General features: G+C 34.7%; 1 protein-coding gene across 2 annotated transcripts in view; it reads left to right on the top strand.

Annotated features, from left to right (window-relative positions):
* tyw1 (tRNA-yW synthesizing protein 1 homolog (S. cerevisiae)) overlaps nucleotides 1-18,732 on the top strand; it is a 129,615-nt gene that overhangs the window by 39,266 nt on the left and 71,617 nt on the right. For both annotated transcript variants that reach the window (XM_087283138.1, NM_001077156.2), the window contains 2 exon segments: nucleotides 8,536-8,588; nucleotides 8,726-8,844. In XM_087283138.1, coding sequence (XP_087139264.1) covers nucleotides 8,536-8,588; nucleotides 8,726-8,844 — 172 coding nt within the window.

Genomic DNA, 18,732 nt, shown 5'->3' with positions numbered 1-18,732 from the left:
CGCTCTGCAGACACACGCTCGTGTCTGTATCGAGAAGTATCATTGTGACAACCAAGAGGAGAGTAACTTTTACCTCACGACAGCAGGTTAAAGATCCACAGTGAGAGAAAGCGATATAGAGAAATGGACAAGCAGTGAGTTGTGCACAGTTTCTGCATTTTAAGTAGTTGGAGTGTTTAATTACTCACACTTGCCTCCCTAAAATAGGTAAATAGGTTAATGTTAATTTTTACTCATGTAGTCAATTAATTGCTTTTTACAGTGTAATTTAGGTGTTAATACGAGCCTTAATACAAAGAGGATATGTCAAATTTATTATTGATTTAAAAAAAGGAAAATAATATTGGCTGTTTTTCAGTCACCGGCCATAATGTAAAAATAGGGGCTTATCAGAGGGTAAATGCACAATCTTCTTGTCATTCTGAAAGAGAGCATGCAATGTGACTAAAAGGGGAGGGATTTTGTGATATGTGGTAGTATGTGTTTTTTTTATTTTCATAGTTTACATTTTTAAGGAGGGAAATAAAACACACAGTTGAAGTCAGAATTATTAGCCCCCCTGTCTATTTTCTCCCCCAATATCTGTTTAACAGAGATTTTTTTCAACACATTTCTAAACATAATAGTTTTCTAATTTCTAATAAATGATTTATTTTATCTTCGCCATGATGACAGTAAATAATATTTTTCTAGATATTTTTCAAGACACTTCTATACAGCTTAAAGTGGCATTTGTTAACTAGGCAGGTAAGGGTAATTAGGCAAGTTATTGTATAGCGATGGTTTGTTTTGTAGACCATCGGAAAAATATATCTTAAAGGGGCTAATAATTTTGACTTTAAAATGGCTTTTAAAAAATTCAAAACTGCTTTTATCCTAGCCAAAATGAAACAAATAAGACTTTCTTCAGAAGAAAAAATATGATCAGACATACTGTAAAATGTCCTTGCTCTATGAAACATAATTTGGGAAATATTTAAAAAAGAAAAGAAAACAAAGGTGGGCTAATAATTCTGACTTCTGCTGTACATTTCTTTGTAAGATTCACCCTATTATATGTAGTGACTGTGACCTCATGGTGGTTTGCTTCTGCAAGTGTAGTTGTGAATTGAGAACTCTCCAACAAATGTGTATAATTTAGCTGATCTTGCCTGCAGTCTGCAGAAGGTTCTGATCTGAGATTATATAACACTCATTTCCTTTGGGACTGACACTCACTGTTATTTTGTGGTTTTTTAATGATAAACTGAAATGATTCTTTTTGGCATTATTAGGGACGATTTAACAAAACTTCCTTTAAATAAGAGCAAAAGAAAAACACAGCTAGAGCAGAAGAGGAGAGCAAGTGTTTTCGGTCGTAGTCATTGAGTTCTTTTTTTTAAACCCTAGAAATTCCTCTTGATTTAAAGTGCGCAATAATATCTTAAAAGTAAAGCTTGAGGTAATGAAGCTAAAATCATCTCTCAGCAGAGAAGTTTTAGATCTGTTTATCATACACATTCTGAATTGTTTTGTTCCTGTTGACTTCATACTGTCCCACAAGGAAGCTAAAATTGAGGAAACGCTGCATATCCAGTGCCTTGTGTCTTTGTTTACACCTGGTTAACCTTGATAGATCAAACTAATTTAGAACAGACAGAGGTTGTTTTCATGGATATATGTTGTTACAAGTAATCACCAATTTGTCCACAGGATTTTTTGAAGGGTAAAGCTGTAGAGCTGTCCCACTGAGATTCACATCCTTCAACAATGACATTTGTATTGAACTGAACTGATTTATCATTGAACTAATTGCAACAAGACCAGCAGGAGTTTGTGACTTCAACACTGATGCATCTTTTGTAAAGCTGCTTTGACACTATATGCATTAAATAAAGCACTACAGAAATAAAAGTGACTTGACCTGGACTTGATTTAAACAGGATTTACATTATCGAAGGATTTACTTTAAAACACAATACCGGTCTTATTGAACATGTTACATACTGTAAGACTTAAATAAGTGGTCAACATTATTGATGATAAAAAATACATTGATGACAAATGTTTTTGTTGTTAAATTAATCTCACATGACCTAACTTAAAGGACTGCATTAACATTGTTTGTAGTGCAGGACTTTGTTTCAATTCACCTTTATTTGTATAGCACTTTTACAATGTAAATTGTGTCAAAGCAGCTTCACATAGAAGAGCATAGTGAATTGAAACGGTGTAGTTCAGTTTTCAGAGTTTAGGTTCAGTTTAGCTCAGTTTAATGTGGTTTAATAATCACTATTGAGAGTCCAAACATTGAAGGGCAAATCCATCGATGCGCAGCTCCACAGACCCCGAACCATGCAATCCAGTTGTGACAGCGACGAGGAAAAAATTTCACCAATTAGTGTAAGTAAACTAGGCTCAGTTGGGCACAACTATTTCTCCTATGGCTAACGTCTTGTGCAGAGCTGCAGTCTAGGCGCCGAAGGCTGGAGAATGCTGGACCTCAGCGAAGACTCATCTGTCCCCGGAGCGTCACAGGAATCAGTCTCATGCTTTCCACTCCTCCAAGACCTTCTTAGGATACGGCCTGGTCCAGGATTATGAAAACATTGGGATCATTACGTCGCTGTTCTTGGATCGAATCAGTGGCGCTGCAAAGTCTGAGGGCCTCAGAAAGAGTATCTCGAGGTGGAAATGGAGAATAAAGAGAATAATAAAGCTGCTGTTCATGGTGTATATAAACGAGATGCAAAAACCTGCATGTGGCACATTCATGTATCATATTGCTAAGTGATGCACTGAGTGTATGCTTTACTAAACAGATAGGTCTTTAATCTAGTTTTGAACTGCGAGAGTGTGTCTGAGCCTCGGACATTATCAGAAAGGCTATTCCAGAGTTTAGGAGCCTTAAAGGAGAAGGCTCGACCTCCGTTACACGATTTTGCTATTCTAGGTACTACGAGAAGCCCTGAGTTTTGAGATCTTAAAGAGCGTGTTGGATTGTAGCGAGACAGAAGGTTGGTTAGATAAAGAGACGCTAGATTATTTAAAGCTTTATAGGTTTAGAAGTAATATTTTAAAATTACAGTGAATCTTAAAAGGCAACCAAAGTAAGGAGGATAAAATTGGGGTGATATGATCATATTTTTTTTATACCTGGTAAGAACTTTGGCCGCTGCATTTTGTTTTAGCTGAAGTTTATTAATAGATGATGCCAGGCAGCCAGCAAACAGAGCATCGTTTCCAACATAGAAGTCATATAAGCATGAACTAGCTTTTCTGCATCTGAGATGGATACTAGATGCAGGGCTACTTTGATTATTTTAACAAGATATTAGGATGTGAACCAATATAAATTAATTTATATTAATAAAAAATTAAACATCTTATTCCTTACATTTTAAATTTTAGGCAGAAATATATCATCAATTAATATTTTAATGTGTGCGTTAACATATACTCTCACCAGCCACTTAATTAGGTATACCTGTCCAACTGCTCATTGACACTAATTTCTAATTAGCTAAGCACATGGCAGCAAGTCAATGCATTTAGGCATGTAATCGTGGTCAAGATGATCTTTTGTAGTTCAAATCGAGCATTAGAATGAGGAAGTGACTTTGAACATGGCATGGTTGTTGGTGCCAGATGAGCTGGTCTGAGTATTTCAGGAACTGCTGATCTACTGGGATCTTCACACACAACCATCTCTAGGCTTTACAGAGAATGGTCAGAAAAAGAGAAAATATGCAGTGAGTGGCAGTTCTGTGGGCGCAAATGTCTTGTTGATGCCAGAGGTCAGAGAAGAATGGCCAGACTGGTTGGAGCTGATCGAAAGGCAACAGTAACTCAAGTACCCACTCGTTACAAGCGAGGTATGCAGAAGAGCACTTCTAAACGTATAACGCATCCGACCTTGAGGCGGATGGGCTACAGCAGCAGAAAACCACACCAGGGGCCACTCCTGTCAGCTAAGAACAGGAAACTGAGGCTACAGTTTGCACAAGCTTACAAAAATTGGATGACAGAAGATTAGAAAAACGTTGACTGGTCTGATTAGTTGATTTCTGCTGTGACATTCGAATGTTAGGTTCAGAATTTGGCATTAACAACATGAAAGCATGGATCCATCCTGTCTTGTATCAATGGTTCAGTCTGGTTATGGTGGTGTAATGGTGTGGGGAACATTTTCTTGGCACACTTTGGGCCCATTAGTACCAATTGAGCATTGTGTTAATGCCACAGCCTACCTGAGTATTGTTGCTGACCATTTCCATCCCCCCCTATAATCACAGTGTACACATCATCTGATGGCTACTTCCAGCAGGATAACGCGCCATGTCATAAAGTGTAAATCATCTCAGACTGTTTTTTTGAACATGACAATGAGTTCACTGTACTCCAATGGCCTCTAAAGTCACCAGATCTCCATCCAATAGAGCACTTTTGGGATGTAGTGTAACGGGAGATTAATCGACAATAAGAAATTATTAATTAGTGAAATAATTAAAGCTTTTTGTTCTAATAATTTTTAGTTTGAATCGATATCAAAACACCAAAAAAGCATTTTATTCATGAGTAGCTCTCAGCTTTCGCGGCTGTAAGCTCTCCTATTAGTTTTATCCGCAATAAAACACTCCTTAGCCCCAGCAAGCTATTTACAGATATCGAGGACAAGAACATGTATTTGATGGGGAGTTTAGCTAATGAACATGGGATTGGGATCATTAGTTGGAGCTTTTGTTACCGCTTGAATGCCAGTAGGAAGATATTGTGGAAGAGAAAAAGAAAATAATAATTCTGAGACAAGAGTTGATGTTAGTTGGAAATTTATCTTGTATGGAAAAAGAAATCAAACGACAAATAATAATTAATGAATAACGCACCAGTTCCATCTTATATGAAGTTATGTGAAATTACCAATAATAAAAATGGAAGATTATGTGACCAGGGACATCACCATAGACGTACACACTATAACAAACACTTGTCTTATCTTTCATTTGCATGCTTGATGTTTGGGAACATTTTTTTTTGTTTTTTTTTGAAGTTTTTCTTTCATTATTACAGCAAATAGAGTACAGAAATGTATTTGTGATACTCTCCCATTTTCTGCACTCCAAGTTTACCCAACTGAGACAACCTACACTGCTGAGTTGCATTTATATGAGAAAAGGGTCCATAAAGCTACCCCTGTCTCTATGCAAATTTTTTTTGCTTAAGTCTTTTACACTATCAAAGTCAAAGTAGTCTTTTATTGCTAATAATTTATTCATATAATGTGCTAAAATCATAACTATTTACACTTTATTTGATTGTTATATGATATATTTACATATAAATTAGTTTTAACATATCTGGCTTAAAGTTTATCAAGCTCCATGAAACCGCTTAACTTGATTTTAACCAGCTTGGACTAGTTTGGTTTTGTAAACCCAAAAATTGCTCTCATGCTTAATTATTATTTATTAATTTTTTTTTGCCTCTGTATGTCTTATAAATGATGATCATTTAATGTGTGTATCCTATTTCAAACTCTTCAGAGCCAGGAGAGGTTTAGTTGTCCTCCAAGACCTAGGAAGTCTCGTTTATCTGTGATTTGAACTCAAACAGCTCTTTTAGCACATAGAGATTGCTTTATATCCTGCTGTTTTCTTAAGGCTGCTGTGGGAGTGATGGTTGCCCTAGTGAAGGACCTCACATGTGGATTAAAGTCTAAATGCAGTGGAATTCTCCAAGGGGAAACAGCGCAGTTGTGGAAGAAAGAGAATCTGAACTTAAAGGCAGAATTTTGAGTGCTTGGACTTAGGCACTTTTGGCCGTCCAGTCTGCTAGATGTATCTAAGAGCTTAGTGGGAAAATTTCCTCCATTTCTTCCTGCTAGCTGTTTAAGGTCTTGACCAGACTGTAAAATGAAAATATTTGTACTAGTACATGTTGTACAGCATAAATGCACAATTTCTTTCTTATTCAGTATATATATTTTTATTGTTGTACTATACATGTTTCAGCACTCTTTCTGAGACACTAAATTTGTTAAATATGACACTTCTTTTGGTAAATAATAATAATAATTCTTTACAATTTATATAGCGCTTTTTTAGACTCTTAAAGTGCTTTACACAATGGGGGAATCTCCTTATCCACCACCTGTATGACGCAGTGGCAGCCAATTATGATATGGGGATGATTACAAAGCCATGATATACAGAGCCCAGCGGGCAAATATAATCAGGATGCCAGGGATAAACCCCTACTTTTTTTCCGAAGGTAAATTCTAGATCAGATACGCGGCTGGCTGTGATATGCACATCAGTATAGCAGCATATTGATAAAGCTACTGTTTTTACATTACTGTGGCGGTTGGGTTTAGGGTTGGGGGTAGACGTTAATAAAACACAATAAATGGGAAATTTAATGAATAATAAAAATAATTCTCGTTAACTTCCAGCTGCAACCATATCCAATCTAGCAACAACCTTTTTTAAAGGACTTCCTGGGATTTTTAATGACCACAAAGAGTCAAGACCTATTTAACGGTCACTGCGCAGGATAGAGTCCCCATCAATATACTGGGGCATTAGGACCCACACAGACTGCAGGTTGAGCGCCCGCTGTTGGTCTTACTTACACCACTTCCGGCAGCAGCCTAGCTTTCCCATGTGGTCTCCCATCCAGGTATCGACCGGGCACAGCCCTGCTCAGATTCAGTGGGTGACCATGTCAGAATTGCAAAGAGCTAGCTGCCGGCAATGGAAATGTATTGCCTTTGAAGTAATTAACCAATAATTTCATATTAAAATAAAGTAAGATTCATAGGAATATTAAAAATATAGAAAATATTTCCAACATTTCAAACAAAGAGTTGATAAGGTTTTTGCTAGCCACATTCCAATATGTTAAACTTGGATAATTATGTTTAAAAAGCAACCTGCCCAGACTCCATAAAACATGGTAATATATTTTGAACATAATTTCCCATATGTTTAGCATATTTGGACTAATTGTTTGGGAAAACCTTACTAATCTTCTTTGATGGAAACACTAAACACTCTGCCATTAACTATCTGGGCAACATTCTAAAACATGCTAACAGTGTTAAACTTTGCACTTTGTCAATTTGTGTTGACAGTGAGGACATTTGTAAATATTTATAATGTAATAACAATGACCTCAGACCTCTGAATAACATTTTTTATGTTTCTTATGAAGTATTATGAACACTTCCCCCCCCTCTAATTCAAACATCATATTTTTTTTCCTATGGAAGATTTCACTATGCATACATTTATTTGTAGCTTATATGTTTATTAGTAATATTAATAACCGTTTTAACCATAAATACATTTCTTTTAACTGTTAAAAAGAAAATTAAGTTCATAAAATGATTAGAAATAGATGGCAGTAAAATTATTATTTCTTTTAAAGTGTAAATAAAATATATCTGTAAATAATATATGTATACAGTTAAACTCAAAGTTATTAGCCCTCTTGCGAAATTTTTATTATTTAAAAAAATATTTCCCATGTGCTGTTTAACGCTGATTTTTTTTCCAACATATTAGTTTAATAACTAATTCCTAAAAACTAATTTATTTTGTCTTTGCTATGGTGACAGGACATAACATTGTTCTACTCATCTTGCATATAGTACTTAGCTTAAAGTGAAATTAAAAGACTTAACTAGGTTATCATGATAACCAGGCAAGTTATTGAACAACAGTGCTTTGTTCTTTAGCCAATTGGAATAAAAAAAACTAAGGGACTAATAATTTTGACCTGATATTTGTTTAAAATGATGAACTTGAAAACTGTTTTTATTGCAGCCAATGTAAAAGAAATTTGACTTTATCCGCAAGAAAAAATAATTATATTAAATACTTTGAAAATTTCATTGCTCTATTAAACATGCAAAAGAGCTATGAAATAATATCTATAATTTATATAAATAAATTTATATATATATATATATATATATATATATATATACATACATACACACACACACACACACACACACACACACACACACACACACACACACACACACACACACACACACACACACACACACATTATATGTATATACATATAATGTGTGTGTGTGTATATATATATATATATATATATATATATATATATATATATATATATATATATATATATATATATATATATTATAATATAATATTTTCACTGGAAGGCTACTAATTATGACTTCAACTGTTCATATACTGTAAATGTCATTTGTAAAAAAAAAAATAAAAAAAAAGTATTCTTTTCTATTACTTTTTTTTTTTTTTTTTAGAAAATGTTTTTCAGCCATATTAGTGACATTTTCCTGTTCAGAATATAAAGATTGGTAAATCTGTAAATAATATAACAGCTGCTGGCATTTCAAATTTGACTTTCTAGCATTTTAGCCCATTGAAACAATGCATTTAGAATTTTATTTCAAAACGGGTTGTGTCTTTTGAGATTATGCTACTTTATTAATACTCCAAAAACATTGGAATCTCTACATAAATGGTTTTTGTTTTTCTTTGTGCTCCGTAGGGTACAAACTAATAGGGAGCCACTCTGGGGTGAAGCTGTGTCGTTGGACTAAGGTAGGTTGTTTCCTCCAATCGATTTGTTGTCAAGGCTATTTAGCAAGTTTCTTTTTCAAAAGTGGTACACTGTGTTTCCAGACAGAAGCATTTTTTTCTTTGTATAAACAAAACAAATGCTGGTTTTCTTTTATTAGTCGATGCTGAGAGGGAGAGGAGGCTGCTATAAACATACCTTCTATGGGATTGAATCGCACCGCTGTATGGAGACCACGCCGAGTCTGGCCTGCGCTAACAAATGTGTTTTCTGCTGGAGGTAGGAGAGTTTTTTTTATAAATAAATAAAAAATAAATAACAGATATAATATAATATAATATAATATAATATAATATAATATAGTATAATGTAGTATAATGTAGTATAATGTAACAAAATATATATAAATATGTAATAAAATTATTATTATTATTACATTATTATTATTATTACTATTATTCCAAACACACACAAACTCAAACACAGCTGTTCAAATGTTTGGAATAGTTACGTGCCAAATATTTTGCTTCAATGTTTTTGAGAAGGCTCCCATTCGCACCAACACTAGTTTATAATTATGTTGTAGAAAATGATTACAATTCAAAATGAGAGTTTTCTACATGAATTTATTTTGAAATGTAATTTATTTTGGTTACTTGATCATTCAGTGTCACATAATCGTTCGTAAATGATATACTATAGGCTGCTCAGTTTTTAGTTGTATTTCTGTGGAAAATGGGATTCTTTGTTAATTAGGATTATATGAATTGGCAATAAAAATATTTAGCATAATTTTTAAACCTGTTTACTGGTACTTTTAAAGAAATTAATGTTTTTATTAATTATTTATTATTTATTAATGATTAATTGTTGATTAATTAAATAAATTCATAATTCAAATACTTAGCCCTAACTTTTAAGTGTGAGCAGTGCTTCCCACAGGTTTGAAATATACTTGCGGTGTTAGTCGGATTAAAACGCATCTTTTACCCATAGCACATGGTTAACTACATGCAACAAAAAAAGGGATTTTTAACAATATTTTTATTGTACACTTTCTTTTACAATTTTTTTAAGACTGTTGAAATAAAAAAGAAATTCACTATTTGTTTTACTTTTATTCTATTCTGGAGCCATGCGCACCCACTGACAGGTAAAATCTGCTGCTAACATTTGGACAGTATTGCCAAAGCATGTTAGATATGTATAAAATATGTAATATATGAACATAAATAAAAAAAATACAGCAAATGAGAAATAAATTGCATAAAGGAATAAAAACTTCTATGGAATAAAAATCTCTAAAAAGTATAATAATTACAAGAATAAAATTTGGTAATTTAAATAAGGCAAAAGAGTTAATTAACCATTTCTAACGGTGTACAAACATTTTTCAGCCAGTTTAGATATCATTTCGTCCTCTCTGAGAAAATAGAAAAGTTTATGCGAGTTGTTTAATTTAAAGAATTACTTAAATAATGTTTCTCTCAGGCCCCGTTTACACTAGTGCGTTTAAGTTTTAAAACGGCTTTTTAGAATGAAAACGATCTTTGTCCACACTAGCGTTTCACCCAGCGTTTCTGAACAGCTTTCCGTCCACACCAAAACGCTGAAAACGCACATCACGTGACCACAAACACACTCTCGGGCAAGCGCTTCAGCCTATCTACCCAGATGAGAGCTCTGCTAGTCGGACTGCTCATCAAGCATCTCCCGCTGGATCTAATCTCACTATATTTATTGAACTAGATATTTCATTCATTTTGTTGTCTATATCTAACGACATATTCCCTGACTTTGCTCATTGAAATCTATTACTTGTTCTCAGGTAACGTGTTTTAGCTAAGTGCAAAGATAAGTTAATAATAAATGTAACCACGTAGCCTACATTCTGTATATTGACTGATTGCTTGTCTTTATTTCCTATAATGTATAAACTTATTGTATGTTATTCTTTTATAATGGCCATGATTGATTATTAAAACTGATATTCAGCAAAAGAGGGTATGTTTCTTATTTTCACTGAAAATGAAAGGAGGCAGTTGTTATAGGCTCCGTTTTGTTATAAATATCCACACAGTGAAGATGATGCTCATACTGTATATGCAGCAAGATGCCTCAACATTTCTGCTGTCTGGTAAGTTGCTAATATCAAAATGAAAATTGGCAGTTCTTTAAATCATGTTTTCATTTTATTGTGGAGAAAGTGAAACAACGTAGCCAGGGTGATGTGAATGAATAAGTATTATAAAGTTATCAAGTACACTGTTTCCTTTGAAGATTTACCCGTGTCCTCGGTAGTCTGTTTTCCTTATCAAACTGAGGAGGGGGAGACTGCAGCCTTGATCAATCTTGTAAGTCTGAACTTACAAGAAGAGGATGCAGGATTGAACTGTGTGTAACGTTTTGCTACTTAATATTAAGGAAAAGCCCCAATCAGATAGGCGAATGTCGGCAGCCCCGCCTCCGTTTTCAGATGTCTCCGTGTTCCCCCATCCACACTGAGACGGAGCTGCAGCGTTTCAGAATAAAAACGGCCTTTCCAGCGTTTCCAAAACACTCGGTTTTTGGCACTCGAAAACACCGGCGTAGTACAACCGTAGCAAAACGTATGCGTTTTAAAACGAAAACGCATTAGTGTAAACGGGGCCTCAGTCTTGTGGCTGTGCACACGCTGTCAGCTGTGAAGCCAAGTGAAAGTAAATCAGGTTTCAAATAAAAATGGAGACGCCTTAGAAAGCAAAACCAAAAACCTAATGCCGGACATTTTAGGAGATTTACAAACCTCGTACGGGTGCATTTTCCCTTTCCCTAAAAGGGACCCTCTATGTGTCTCTGCAGAGCACATGAGATTCTCTGTGGAAGTGTTGATTGTTCTCGCACACACACAACGAGAAGTAGGAAATGTGTATAGCGAGAGGAGATTTTCCACTGGTTAATCGAAAGCGGTTGTTTGGCTATTGAGCGGATACAAAAAAGTGTAAAAGGATGTTAATAGTAACAAAATAAATGTCACCAAATATACTTGGGCGGCCGTTAATATACCTGGGTGGACCGCTCAAGTAAAGTCTATGTGTGGGAAGCACAGTGTGAGCGCGTCTGTTACTGTCTCTGTTTACTCTGTTATTTAAAGCAGATTGAATGTGACCTATCAGTATGCAGGTGCATAGGGTTTTTATGATATAACTTTTGTATTTATTTGTTTTCTTCATTTCATTTTCTTTGTTTTCTACATTTAAATGGTTCAAATTTAATTTTAGTAATAGATTAGTCTAAATTGACATAATAAAAATCATGAAATTGTAAAATTGGCACTTCCAATGATACAATTTTACGTCTTTGACAATGGTATTTCTAGAAAATCCATTAATTGCATTTTCTTCTCAAAATTCTAGTTACTGTTAATTTAAACCATGCTTTTTAAAAAAAAAACACTATTATTATTGCTATTCTCGCTAACATTTGGGCGACGTTGACCTCGTTCTTAAACAACGATGATTTGCCATTGTGTGCACATTCACGTCACCACAGATACAGGGACACTGGAACATTTAAAACCCACGATTCACGTGACTTTGAAACACTCCAGTGCTTGTTTATCTGTGGTTACACTCAGTAAACAGCGGTGAGTTTTGTGAACAGTCACAAGCAAGTCAGCGCTGTTTAAGAACAACAGCGCTCAAATGTTAGTGGGAAATGGATGTTTTTAAAATTTCAGTATCAATTGGTACCGAATTCCAGTATAGTCACAGCAATAAAACAATATTAACTGTTTTTTTGCTGTCAATACATTTTATTTTTACAAGACAAAACAAAGTTTTTGTACATAATTTTCAATGATTTGCTCTTAATAAAAAAAACTAAAACTAATGAAGGTTTGCTTAAAGTCTAATGGATAAACAGGAAAAATCAGTCCAAGGCACTTGAATGTGGAAAAAATTTTGAAAAATATGAAAAAACCTTTATCCACATGGCTAATCCTTAAAACCTATGCGTTTCAGCAAAGAACTGCCTTCATAAGGGTAACCACCATCAGGTACATCTGGAGTTTCTTTTGAATGGTACAGTCTCATGATATCTAAACAATACTAAAATAATATATTAAACAAGGTCAACTCAACACTCATCATTAATTCAGCGTTGATAGAGGATAAGAAAAAGTATATATAGTATAGTATATATAGAGTATAATGTACAAATAAATGCACATAAACATGCATGTACATATACATACATATAAATACATGTTCAGCAATATATAATGGACGTCTATAGAACATATAAAAACAAAAAGAACAGAAAACTTCATGGCTTGAGAGAGATGCCTGCCTGGGAAGACAGCTGTGATGTCCATCTGAATGAATCAAAGGTGCAAAGGTACATCAGTTCCGATTCATAGTGACACTTGTGGAAAGAAGGTAGCATTCAATATTCCTGCCAGGTTTTATGTGAGGGGGAAGAAAGAGCTGTCAAAGAGCATCAGTGCTTCTCCTCTGAGGAGCAGACCTGGGTGATTTGCACGGCGAGTGACCCTTCAGTCCAGCACATCTGAGAGATCACTGAGATGGACATGATTTAAGGAGATGGTTCACCTCAAAAATGAAAATGTGCTGTTAATTTACACACGCTCAGGCCATCCAAGATATATGGCTTTTATCCAGTAGCACATTAAAGAAGATTTTTTGCTTAATCTTCAAAGAGTTGCATTTTAATTTAACAATTAAACTAAACACACAAGTCTCTGTTTTTTTTTACTTGAATTAATTGTTAAAGATTTCCCAGGTTTGTAATGTAAATAATGTTTAGTTTGTTGCACTGTGCATTCATTTTCTTGTCGGCTTAGTCCCTTTAATCCGGGGTCGCCACAGCGGAATGAACCACCAACTTATCCAGCAGGTTTTTACAAAGCGGATGCCCTTCCATGCAGTACAAATAATGCAACGATTTTACCTTTTTCTTTTTTTTTTAGACAACAAACAAACAAAAGCCACTCTCAGACAGAGTGACCATTGGGTTATTCATCACCTCCCTAACTAAGGGCCTTCTCCCCCAATCACTCAGCTTAGATGGCCGGCCAGCTCTAGGAAGAGTCCTGGTGTTTCCAGCCATCTTCCACTTATGGATGATGGAGGCCACTGTGTTCATTGGAACTTTCAGAGCAACAGAAATTTTTCTGTAACCTTGCCCAGCCTTGTGCCTCGAGACAATCCTGTCTCGGATGTCTACAGACAATTCCTTTGTCTTTATGCTTGGTTTGTACAAGACTGATCAGTGGAAACAGAATGTACCTGAGCTCAATTTAGAGCTTCACAGTAAAGTCTGTGAATACTTATGTGATTTTTTTTATTTTTTACAAATTTTGCAACAATTTCAAAAATGTTTTTTTCACATTGTCATTATGGAGTATTGTGTGTAGAATTTTGAGGAAATAAATGAATTTAATCAATGGTTTATGCTAAGCTAAGCTAAAAGTGGTCCTGCCACTTAAGCCTGGGATAGGCTATATATATATATATATATATATATATATATATATATATATATATATATATATATATATATATATATATATATATACACACTGGCGATCAAAAATAGAGAACAATTTAGAAATAATTGAACAATTCTGAAATAATGTCATTTTTACTGCTCAGCAGTTGAAGGATTTTTTGTCCCGCTTATACCATGCTACCAGAACATATTTTTTCACAAAATAACAATGGCATTTCAGTAAAAAACATTATTTTGCCGAAAACACACTGATCAAAATTAGAGAACAATTTCAGATACCTCCCAGTTATTGGTGTTAATCTGGCATCTGGCGCTAATTCCCTTGATTATCTGTCAACCCCTATTTACTTGGCAGCCTAATTTCCAGTTTCACTGACTCTGCAAGATGGTGGGCGGTTCTAAAGTGACTGAAAGCCTTCGGCAGCAGGTTGTCCAGATGAAGGCCAAAGGGATGACCCTATCAGCCATAGCAAGACAAGTTGGTCGTTCTAAATCTGTGATTTCACGAATACTAAATCTTTACAACATCACAACTCATTCAAGTCCCTCAAGAAGGCTGTTCATCCACAGAAGAGATGACAGGATACTACGGAGAATCTCAATGGGCAATCGTTTTTACACTAAAGCTGGAACTTCTCACCAGTTCAGCACTGTACAGGGTAAAGATCTGTCTCGTCATACAGTCTCGATGTTTAAGAGCATTTGGACTAAAAGCCCACTCTGCAGTCACCAAACCTCTCATTAGCAGAAAGAATAAAAAGGCAAGAATAAGCTTTGCTGAGGAGCATGCTGTGTGGACAGAGGAGAACTGCTCCAAAGTTCACTTCAGTGATGAAAGCAAGTTTAATTTATTTGGGTCCGATGGGAAACATTATGTTCGGCGACAAACTGGAGAAAGAATGAACCCAAAGTGTATAAAAAAGTCAGTAAAAAGTGGACGAGGAAGTGTCATGGTTTGGGGCATGTTTCTTGCAGCAGGAGTTGGGCCTCTACAGGTAAATGGCAGAGGGAATGCAAATGTTTATCAGAACCTTCTTCAACAACATATGGTTGCTTCCCTGTGTTCATTACCTAATCAGCCCGCAGTGTTCATGCAGGAAAATGTGCCATGTCACACAGCAAAACGGGTAAAGCAGTTCCTTGAAACTGAAAACATTGAAATAATGACATGGTCTGCCCAGAGTCCAGACCTCAACCCAATAGAGAACCTCTGGAAAATCTTTGGCGACAAAGTTATGGCCAAGAAACCCATTACAGTCACTGAAATGTTGAGAAGACTGGAAGAAGAGTGGGCCAAAATCACATCAGAGCAGTGTGAGAGACTTGTGCTGTCTTGTGGCCACAGATGTGCTGAAGTCATTCAGAGCAGAGGCCTGTACACTTCCTACTAATTGCTGACTGTTGTAACCTTCAGAAAGTTTTGCTGTAATTTTTTTCCATGCTACAGTCATTGTTGTTCTCTAATTTTGATCAGTGTGTTTTCTGCAAAATAATGTTTTTTGTTGAAATGCCTTTGTTATTTTGGGGAAAAGGTGTTCTGGTTGCATGGTATAGACGGGACAAAAAAATCCTTCAACTGTTGAGCAGTGAAGATGACATTATTTCAGAATTTTTCAATTATTTATGAATTGTTCTCTAATTTTGATTGCCAGTGTATGTATGTATGTATATATATATATATATATATATATATATATATATATATATATATATATATATATATATATATATATATATATATATATATATATATATATATATATTTATATATATATATTTTTATATATATATATATATATATATATATATATATATATATATATATATATTTATATATAAATGGTAAAACTCAACTGGTTAACGAGTTGTAAAATGCGCCTATTTCCGAAATATATGGAGTTTTTTTTTAAGAACACCACTGAAAGTGTGACATGCACATCAGTCCATAAACCACTGTTATATACTAAAGCATTTGGACAGGACAGACAGAGTGGGAGAGCTTTCAATGCACACAATCCAACTTCTGTGTGTAGTTTGCGCAGCACTGTCAGATTAGCACAGCAGATTGAGCACGTCTCAGAGACTTTGTTCCTGCTGTTGAGAAATTCTGTCATTTTCAATCCAAAATTCTCATTGAATCAGCTGATTTTGAGGTGTGATTTTGGAACATAATGCAGAAAAATCGGCATCTTAAGACTGTTAGTGAACTCTATTTATATGAGCGGCGTATAGGATCTACTTGTTGGTGTTGTGGGTTGTTTTTTTTTGTGTTGTGCCGCTGGGACTCAAAGTTTTGATAATTACATTTTTCATCGTTGCCACAAGCTGTGCGAATCCTTAAATGCTGCAGAGTTAACGACATAATGTAAATAAATGTGATAAGGATGTTTCGAAATTCATAAGGCATTCAGTCATCCTCTCAGGGAGTGAAGGAAATATTGAACTTTGCATAAGAGGAGTAATTTGGTTAAAGTGGCACTGGAAATGATGAGTCTGAAGAGGCCTCTTCATGTGGATGGGTTTGTTATTTTAGGCAGCATCACTGGAATCTGAGCAAAGGCATTATAGGAAAAGCTCTTAAACTAATTTCAAACACTAGCTTTTCATTCACTCAACTTGAAAAATGGTTGTTTTTAATTTAGCTTTATCAGGACTTGCTATTTTATTGTCATTATCACTGTCTATATCGTAGGCCTCAAACTCAATTGCTAGAGGGCCGCAGCTCTGCACAGTTTTGCTTCAACCCTAATCAAACACAACTTATGCAACTAATTAAGACTTCTTTGGACACCTTGATCATTTGGATCAGCTGTGTTTTATTAAGGTTGGAGCAAAACTGTGCAGAGCTGTGGCCCTCCAGGGATTGAGTTTACCACCATTTTTATTATTATTTCAATCATATTTTTTTGAAAATGTTTTTAAAATGTTAGAGTAAAATAATCATTTCAAAAATAATTTCTAAATAATTTTAGTCAGACATGCTTTGGCTCCTCAAACATGCTCATGTTGGTTTTAGGTTTTTAAAAGATAAATATAGGTTTTTTTTTTATTGCCAGACGTTTTAATCTCATGCTTTGGAAATAAATGTGTAATACAGACCTGATTAGTTAGAATGTTTACATATTACTTTATCTATTATTTTATACTATTGTAAACATTTTAATAATGTTTTTACGGTAAAATTATATGTTTTCTGAAGCACAAACATAAGGTAGGAATAAGTCAGATTAGTAAGGTTAACATGAAATTGTTTACATTTGTTTACTCATTTACTTTAAATTACTTGGATTTAAGATCATTATCAGTATTCTTATTATTATTTGTTTAAAAAAATATATATTATTTATATATTAATTATATATATATATTTAGATTTTATTTATTTATTTATTTTTTGTCTTTTTTTTTGCCTTTGTTTGACAGGTCAGTAGGTTGACAGGAGATGAAGTAGGGGCTAGGCTGGGACTTGAACTTGGGACACCTGAAGCACTTTTGCACCATATTTTGGCACACTAACCACAGGGCTATTTCGTTGACATCATTATTATTATTATTATTATTAGTAGTAGTAGTAGTAGTAGTAGTAGTAGTGTTCACCATGAGTCAAGTTATTTTTATTTTATTTCCTGTTTTCATTTGCTTTTTGAAACCTGTTTCTAATTAAAACTATTTAAAACAATTTCTTTTTTAAGGCAAGGCAAGGCAAGTTTATTTATATAGCACATTTCATACACAGTGGCAATTCAAAGCGCTTTACATAAACAGGAATACAAAAGACAAGTTTAGGAACATAAAATGCAGAGAATAAAAATTATTAAAAACAGATAAAAACAAATTAAAATGAGTTTAAATAGGTTATAAAAGAATGAAAAAGAAAACGAAAAACATAATAGTGCGATCTGTCGGACGCAGCACAGTGCTCATTCAGTAAAGGCACAGCTAAACAGATGTGTTTTCAGTGTTGATTTGAATGTGCCTAATGTTGGAGCACATCTGATCATTTCTGGAAGCTGATTCCAGCAGTGAGGAGCATAGTGGCTAAAAGCCGATTCACCCTGCTTTGACTGAACTCTTGGAACTTCTAGTTTATATGATCCTAAAGATCTGAGTGATCTGTTAGGTTTGTATTCAGTGAGCATATCTGTAATGTATTGAGGTCCTTGGCCATTTAGTGATTTATAGACCAGTAATAATACTTTAAAATCTATTCTGAATGTAACTGGCAGCCAGTGTAGAGACCTGAGGACAGGTGTGATGTGCTCTGATTTCCTGCTTCTGGTCAGAATTCTGGCTGCAGCATTCTGGATGAGCTGCAAGTGTCTGACTGTCTTTTTGGGAAGGCCAGTGAGGAGTCCATTACAGTAATCCACCCTGCTGCTGATAAAAGCATGAACAAGTTTCTCTAAGTCTTCACTGGAAACAAAGCATCTGATTCTTGCAATATTTTTGAGATGATAGTATGCTGATTTACTGACTGCTTTGACATGACTGTTGAAACTCAGATCTGACTCCAGAGTCACACCAAGATTCTTGACCTTATTTTTTGTCGTTTGACCTTTAGAGCCAAGGTACGCATTCACCCTGAGAACCTCATCTCTGTTCCCAAACGCAATGACTTCACAACTTTTTACATTTATTTACTACTATTTTATCTTA

This window comes from Danio rerio, chromosome 15, assembly GCF_052040795.2.
Source record: "Danio rerio strain M-AB ecotype USA chromosome 15, GRCz13ab, whole genome shotgun sequence".
Classification (NCBI taxonomy): domain Eukaryota; kingdom Metazoa; phylum Chordata; class Actinopteri; order Cypriniformes; family Danionidae; genus Danio; species Danio rerio.
The sequence above is the reverse complement of the archived record's forward strand: the minus strand, read 5'-3'. Positions and strand labels throughout refer to the sequence as shown.